Source organism: Octopus bimaculoides, chromosome 4 (assembly GCF_001194135.2).
Source record: "Octopus bimaculoides isolate UCB-OBI-ISO-001 chromosome 4, ASM119413v2, whole genome shotgun sequence".
Taxonomy (NCBI): domain Eukaryota; kingdom Metazoa; phylum Mollusca; class Cephalopoda; order Octopoda; family Octopodidae; genus Octopus; species Octopus bimaculoides.
The window spans coordinates 91,920,140-91,928,979 of record NC_068984.1 but is presented as its reverse complement, the minus strand read 5'-3'; the positions used below and the strand labels follow the sequence as shown (position 1 = coordinate 91,928,979).

At 38.0% G+C, this 8,840-nt stretch overlaps 1 protein-coding gene across 2 annotated transcripts in view; it reads right to left on the bottom strand.

Annotated features, from left to right (window-relative positions):
- Positions 1–8,840, bottom strand: part of LOC106875254 (uncharacterized) — a 38,917-nt gene that overhangs the window by 14,505 nt on the left and 15,572 nt on the right. For both annotated transcript variants that reach the window (XM_014923322.2, XM_052967250.1), the window contains one exon: positions 3,074–3,427. In XM_014923322.2, the coding sequence (XP_014778808.1) occupies positions 3,074–3,427 (354 nt within the window). The remainder of the gene's footprint in view (positions 1–3,073; positions 3,428–8,840) is intronic.

Sequence of the window (8,840 nt, the reverse complement as noted above, 5' to 3'; positions counted from 1 at the left end):
ATATATATATATATATATATATATATATATATATACATAACATTGTTGATGGTATACAATTTACACGAAACCCGTCCTCAATCAGTTTTTAACTAGAACAAAGCATTTATGTTTGTTACATCATATCAAATTGTGTCTATAAATCCAAGATATTGAAATGTTTGGGATATATTCATAAAACGTTTTTCTACTGTTAATGTTCCTGAAACTATATATAATCATAATGCATGTCGTATGATTATACTACACTCGTAATGTTGAAAAATAATGATCCAAGAAGGAATCAGGTTTGTTAATCTCGGCTGACTTAAACTTCCAAACTTTATTTCATAATTAATAAATGGCAATTTTTGAAAGTGAAAAATACCGATCTTTTCCTCTTTTCCCCTTTTCCTCCTTTTACTTTCTTTTTTCTTTATGTGAAGAATGAACTCGTAAAACAAATAACTATAGTAGAAGCTCTCAGTACGAGTGCACCATTGTACGTTTAACTTGCTGTACGAGCCGAGGCTCGCGCTAGTTTTTGTCTTGAAGTAGGAGCGGAAATCTGCAGTACGGGCCAGTTTCATACAAGCGACCGCTAGTTGGATCTGAGCTCGCACACGCTATCCCAATAAGCGCAGTCTCCGCTCACTTAGTTCACGTGTTTATCTTGAGGTAGCAGCATCGCTACTGTGTTTTTCCCAATGTCTTTGTTTAGTCTTGTGCATTTTTGTTATTATTTTATAATAATTAGTTGTGTTATCCATGGATCCTGAGAAGGTTAGTGCAAAGGACAGTGCTGAGAAGAAGAAAAAGCTGATTATGATAGAACTGAAGAAGAAAATCATTGATAAACATGAGAGAGGTGTGCTTGTAGTGGACATAGCACGTCAATACGACCGAAGCACGTCGACGATCTGCACCATCCTGATGAAAAAGGATGGGAGCCAGGCTGTTATAACAGCAAAGGATGTCTCCAGATTCTCTAAGGAATGCACATCTGTCCACGAAAGGATGGAAAAGTTGCTTCTCCCGTAGATCATCGAGAAGCAACTCGCAGGGGTTACAATTACAGAGACCATCATATGCGAGAAAGCACGAGCACTGTATGGGAAAATCCTGAAGCAGAACCCTGTAACATCGATGGAGGATACATCAACAGATGCATTGAAAGCCAGTCGCGGCCGGTTTGATAATTTCAAGAAGAGAACTAGTGTTCATAGCGTCGTCAGATATGGAGAAGCAGTACGTACTGACACGAAGGCAGCTGAAGATTTTGTGCGTGATTTCCGTCAGCTCATCGCAACCGAGGGGTACATCGCACAACAGGTATTCAACTGTGATGAAACTAGTCTGTTTTGGAAAAAATGCCCAGAAGAACCTACATCCCTGCAGAGGAGAAGAAAATACCAGGCCACAAGCCTATGAAAGATAGGCTAACTCTCGCCCTCTGTGCCAATGTGAGCGAAGATTTGAATATTAAACCGCTCCTTGTCCACCATTCCGAAAACCCACGAGCATTCAAGTCACAAAAAATCGTGAAGGAGAAGCTGTAAGTCATGTGGAGGACTAACGTTAAAGCCTGGGTTACTAGGCAATTCTTCTCCCAGTGGGTCAATCTTGTCTTCGGACCAGCAGTGAAAAAGTACCTTCTGGAAAACAATCCTTTTCTCAAGGCGCACCTCATCCTCAACAATGCTCTTGCTCACTCTCCTAACCTCGAAGATGATATCCTGGACGAATTTAAATTTATAAAAGTTCTGTACCTTTCACGCAGCAGCACCCTATCTTGCAACCCATGGACCAACAGGTGATTTCTGATTTTAAGAAACTGTATGCCAAACACCTGTTTCATCGGTGCATTGAAGTCACTAAAAATACTAATCTAATCTTTCGTGAGTTTTGGAAGGAGCACTACAACATTGTAAACTGCCTGAAAATCATCGATATAGCCTGGCAGGGTGTAACGAGGAGAACGCTGAATTCTGCATAGAGGAAATTGTGGTCTGACAGCGTATCCAAAAGAGACTTTGAAAAGTTTGAGTCTGAGACACTTGTAATCGAGGAGATAGTGTCTCTTGGCAAGTCCATGGGTCTCGAGGCTGATGATAAGGACATTAACGATCTCAAGGAACACTTAGACAAGCTGATGATAGATAAACTCGTGCAACTTCATGAGCAGCAGCATTTGGATGCGGTGGAAGAGATTGGTTCCCCGGAGGAGAACAGTGTAACGGAGAATGCTATCTCTACGAGTGACATAAAGGCAGTGTTGGCGAAGTAGCAGTATGTTTCTGAATTTGTAGAAAAATATCATCCTGAAAAAGTAGCGGCACGACCTGTAGCTACAGGTAGTACAGCTATTGGATTGTCCGGAAATAGGTTGGCCAACAGGAAGGGCGTTGTTTTCTAACATGATAATGCAAGACCGCACGTTTCTTTTGGAACCAGACAAAAATTGCTGAAGCTCGGCTGGGATGTGTTACCCCAACCTCCATATTCACCAGATATTGCTCCTTTGGATTTCCACTTATTCAGGTTCTCTGCAGAATAGTCTTAATGGTAAAAATTTCAATTCCTTGGATGACGTAAAAAGACACCTTGATGAATTTTTTGCCATGAAACCACCTCAATTCTGGGAAGAGGGTATTTTCAAGTTAAAGGAAAGATGGTGACGCATTGTGCAACAAAATGGTTCATATTTGATTGATTAAAAATGTAATGGAAAGTATTTATTGACCTTTTTATTTCCTTTAAAATCGGCACGAACTTTCCGGACAACCTAATACTTTATTTGATGACAATGCTCTGGTGCACTTTCGTAATATTTTGAAAGGCATGAAAAAGCATCTTCTCATGATATGTTTCTAATGAAACGACCTGCAAGTGTAAAAAGTGAAGAAGGCATATCCAAAAAGTCTAAATTAAGCGAAGTGTGAGAGAAAATGCCATTTTATTAAATTTATTTAGCTTGAAATATTTTAACTTTTATCATTGCTCCACAAATTAAAATGTCAGTCAACGAGAAACACGTAACATTTGAATTTAATTCTTTTTACAGACATATCAAGAAGAATATAATTAAACTAACCTTTTTGTTCAGACTGGATTTGCGATCGCGTTGTTTCCAAAGCAGAACTAGTTGTAAATAATGATATCTTTGTGGTTGCTGTAGTTGAAGTAGTTGTGCTTGCTGTCGTTGTGCTTGGTGTTGTGCTTGCTGTTGTGCTTGCTGTCGTTGTGCTTGGTGTTGTGCTTGCTGTTGTGCTTGCTGTCGTTGTGCTTGGTGTTGTGCTTGCTGTTGTGCTTGCTGTCGTTGTGCTTGCTGTTGTTGTGCTTGGTGTTGTGCTTGCTGTTGTGCTTGGTGTTGTGCTTGCTGTCGTTGTGCTTGCTGTTGTTGTGCTTGCAAGCGATGAAGTAGTTGTTGTGCTTGCTGTTGTAATAACTAGAATTAAAATATAAAAAAGAAAAAAATGGGCATATATGATACTAACTCACATGTAACACTTCTGTAAATAACAGTTCTAAAGGTTTTGATGAGAATGAGCAGGTGTCACTCTTACTTTTTGAGGAGCGCTAAGATTTTTTAACGAAGAGAGCATTGCGTTGGCAAAGTTTTCTCCTCAATTCAGCAAAACTCTTCTGCACCAAACAGGTAGAAATGAATCCAACGATACACATCCAACTCAATTCAACTTGACTTCACAAAAATAAAAATAAAATCATCCTGTACCCATTGTTCTACTGAAGAACATAATCTTTTTCTGTCTCTTTAATAACTCTTTCTACAAATGGAAATAATTCTTTCTAACTCTGACAACATGTCACCACTATCTTGCATATTTACTCAAATTTTCATAGAGCACTCAAGAGTTTTCTTTTTATCCATATTGTACCTCGTGTTCTAGATCTCATGTGTTTAACTTTTCTTTCTCGGTATCGAATCGCTCAGCTCGAAACAAATCAAATTAAGTCACAGTCTAACAAAATACTTATCCTATTAGTTAACCATAATCTGGTAAGTTAGCTTATATCTTTATCCCTATTCCCAAATAAATTAACTTGAAATGATACTTGTTTTCTGTAATTTATTTTGAAAGTGTCGAATTTGATAGACTTTGTGGACACCCTTTCAATATAATAATAAAAATTGCAGGATCTATGATAGAATGGGTTATCGTCAGTAGGAGCCGACTCAGTAAAAAGCGCAAGTTGAGGAATGGCAGTGAAGTGAGTGAAGAAAAACCTGACGTTTTCAATAAAAACCTGCATTTTCAGAATTATTTCTTTTTATAACACCTTCTACAACTCTCTAAAAAGCTTAAAACTATTACAATTATGGATGGATAATTATCTTTATCATTCGTTTCAGCCAAGATGTGGGTTGTAATGAACCATATCAAGAACTATGTATAGTTCTTGATATGTATGCCACTATGTATACAATTAAATATTTGTAAAAGACATCAAGAAACTGAATGTATTTATAATTTGCCTTTAAATTAACAACTGCCATCAATCATTAAAACTCCTTAACATTCACCGTGACGCGGGTTACAATCGTAGTCATATGTGTTTTAGACTTGAAATTTACACATGGTTCCAAGTTCAATCCCACCGTGTGGAACCTTGGGCAAGAAGCCCGTGGTATGTATGTGTGTGTGTGTGTGTGTGTGTGTGTGTGTATTTCTTCACTGCCACTACTTGACAACTGGCGTTCATGTGTTTACGTCCCCGTAACTTTAGCAATTCAGCAAAAGAGGCCGATAGAATAAGGCTCAAAAAGATATTTTTAAGTACTGTGGTCGATTCATTCGACTAAAATTCTTCATGGCAGTGCCCCAGCATGGCCGCAGTCTAATGACTGAAAGAATAAAAGAATAATCGATCAGAAAGAGAACATTTAATGCTAGTCGTTTTTGAAAACATCCTGTTTCTAAATTGATTATAAATAGAGGTTTAGAACACATGGTTACGAAATTTAATATATATAATCCTAAAAATATGAGATGTAAGCATTTTAAATTGCTCAGCTTTTGATTCTGTCATCATATGCTCTTTTATCATCTTATGGACTGTCAATACTAGCGGAAAGAACATTGAATCTAAGTTCAAAATCAATTCGTTTATCTCTCCCAGCACATTCGTCTTCATAGACGTTAACTTAGATGTAATAGCTATGTGCATTCACTTTAACATAGGTGCTATGCATGATAATATTACATCACTGGGCAAACGATTTCTAGTCTACCAATACTGCATTGGTTATAAATATATAAATACACTGACACAAATACCTTCGTATTTAGTCTCGCTGTAATTTTTTTTTTTTCAGGAATGAACATCGTGTTGAGTGATTTCATCTTTATTCAACAGTACGTCTCCTTACTTAACTTGCAAATTTGACTGAACAACTGTTGAGTATGTACAAAAAGTTTAGAAAGTGCACTGAATCAAGAAAGAATATATACATACCCATAAATGTTTATAATTATGTACTTTGAGTTGTACCATACTGAAGACAGTGAAGGGAGTTACACCCCTAAACTAGAAAGTGATCTATGGTTAAACCATCTTGTAAAAAAATCTGTTTTGTTCATTTCCCTCGCTTTCAGCCCATGCCATTGTGATAACTAGTGTAGTTCTTAGAGCCATTTGGCGTCTATTTCTAGCATTTGGCGCTACTCATTAGTACCCTTACTATAATTATGTTTATATAATTATATATATTTTGTGTGTGTGTGTGTGCGTCTGTGTGTGTGCGTGTGCGTGTGCGTGTGCGTGTGCGTATGGGCGTAAACTTACATGCTTATATGCTATACTTCTTTGAGTCATTGGAATGTGGCTATGGGAAGATTTATTTGATGAAATGTACTCCAGTACTTATTTTAAAGTTTAGTACTTATTCTCTTCGTGACTTTTTGCTGAGCCACAGAGTTATGACGACGTAAACAAACAATACTGATTGTCAAATGACGAAAGACATACACAGACACAAAGACAGATGCACATGCACCTCCCACCACCACTATACACACACGCGCACAAACACACACAATATAAACGCACACTATAGTGTCACACGCACACTTGAGGCACAAATACACTCATGTGCACACGCTACTTACACACGCACACATGCGTTTACACACACACACACACATCTGATAGCCTCACACACATACAATACACAGCTGTTCACACTCCCACACATATAGACACAGCCGCACACAAACACATAAATACACGGAACACACATCTTTCCATACAATGTATGTAACACATACACACGCGCTTCTCTACCCGCACACGGGCTCACAATCTTAAGCTCACCTACACATACATAAATATGCACTCGCACCACCACCTCACACACCCATGCACTTTCACTATTCTCCCATACATACACTCGCTTACGCACCCCACTCGGACTTGTCACTGTTATCTCTCCTTCCATCGGCTTATTTCTTCTGGTCATTTCATCACGTGAAACCGTTAATCTCTCGCCATTTTTTTATCCTCTCATCCCTTTCTATCAAAGAGCATAGGGTCTAGAGGTAGGCTCGAGACTTTTCCATTCTTCCCGAGCGTCAAACTAATACACCTGCTTACTGTTTCTTTTCTTCATCTATCGTATTCTTCTCTTTTCTGTACATTTGAATTATACATGTGTGTGTACATACATACATACATACATATGTATGTGTATGTGTGTGTGTGTTTGTGTGTGTGTGTGTGTGTGTGTGTGTGTGAGAGAGAGAGAGAGATAGAGAGTAGTATCGTTCGCATGAAGCATTGTCTGATATTTATATATGTATAAATATATATTAATCAAAGTGTACAGTATTATACATCCATTACGGCCGATCTTACCAATCGGTTTCGCACTAGTTCAACTGAACGTTAGGTAACAGTCCGGTTATGTAACCCTGCGTTCTTTGTGTGTGTGTGTGAGTGAGTGTATGTTAAACATTATTTACGATTTTTCTTTATAAAGGCAAAACAATGAAAGTCATAAGAAATAATACAGGTCCCTATTTTTTTTTTCTGCAGAACAGAGAACTCGGCTCACAACACCATTTCTCTTAAGAATTCCTGACGAAAAATTCTATCCGTGAAATATTGAAATAAAAGTACAACCCATCGACATGTATTGTTGCTTATGACACGCATTGTTTTACTTTTATAAAGAAAAATAATTGTGTGTGTGTGTGTGTGTGTGTGTGTGTGTGTGTGTGTGTGTGTGTGTGTGTGTGTGTGTGTGTGTGTGTGGATAGATGGATGGATGGATGGATGGATGGAGGAATATGTCAGGTCACTTGTGAGGTCTTGCACGAGTGCTACTGGTAACACGGAATCCAGAACAAACTTGCATTGTTAATGACTAAACCGGCACTCTCACAAGATTTGCCTGGTACTTGGAGATTGCTAGAAACCCAGCAAGACTTTTTTTTTTAAGCCCTGTAAAATGAACGAATGAACCTGGTGTAGGTTCAACGACTATCTAGCAATAGCACGGGCCCTCAGAAATTCCGGCGAGTAGGTCACACTTGTATAAAATCAGATATGTCGGGAATGGCATTAAACATTCAGGGTATCTTTTGCTTGCGCATAAGGTCATGGCGCTCCCACATTCCTGAGCCGGTGACCCATATTGATATTGAATCTTTTGCCTAAGCTTGTCTCTGGATCATGTCAATTGGGCGGAGAGGATCTGCTAGGTACTGTGCAAGCCTTATTGGACCTAAAATTTTAGACTGCGCAATCACCGGCGAGGCAACTTTCCGATCCTGGTCAAATAGGAGGATGCCGCGGCGAGCATAAAAGCTGCGGATGCAAACCAGGGTGGAGCTGATCGCGGCTGCAATAACCTAATACACGAGCATTGCTGTCATTTTGCTTCGGCAATGGTCAGTGATGGTCTTCCTCAGTCACGAGTGGACAGCCATCATGTGTGTATGTATGTATGTATGTATGTGTGTGTGTATATGTATATATGCATATATTTATGTATGTATGCATGCATGTGTGTGTGTATATATGCATGCATTTATGTATGCATGTTTGTATCTATGTATGTACGTATTTATATATATATATATATATATATATATATATATATATATATGTCTTGGGTATGACTCTACACTGCATCTGGTAGTAGAGTCATTGTACGGGGTTTCCAGTGTTTTGAATAGTGTGGAACCACCTTTTTTTCCACTATTGTTCCTAGGTCTACACTGACCCAGAGTAGTAGCACCTGTTAGATCCCCGGTTATGGGTTAATTAGCATGTGAACTACTGGGAATAAAGGACCCCTAGTTCTCATTTGAACTCTCTTCTAGAAGATGAATTCGTATAGAAAACCTAAACTGCAGGTGGTTTCTGGTGATCTCAACCTCTGATGTGTCACTGGTTTTAGAAATGATAGCCGTATGAAGTGGGTTCACTGTTGCGCAACACTTTATCCATCCAAAAGAAATTTACGCACAGGAACTTCTTGGACACTTGGAACACTGACTTGGATTTACTGAGTTTAGGAAGTGTTCTTCTTCATTTTGACCTGAAGATTAGCTATATTTTTGAATAGAATTGATTTTCGATCGATTTAATCGATTTTATTTTATTTTATTTTATATTTGAAAACTTGTTTATGAAACACGTGTAGTCGTTTTATTATTATTATTTTATGATCTTTACTTTGTATTTTATTATACTTCTTTATCGTGTTTTTACTTATTAATTTTTTCTATATGTGACTGTGGATTTTCATGGATGAGTTCATGAACTTTGGTTCTTTTCTCTAAATTATATATTTATATATTATATACTGTGAAACTTAATTTAATTTTAATTTT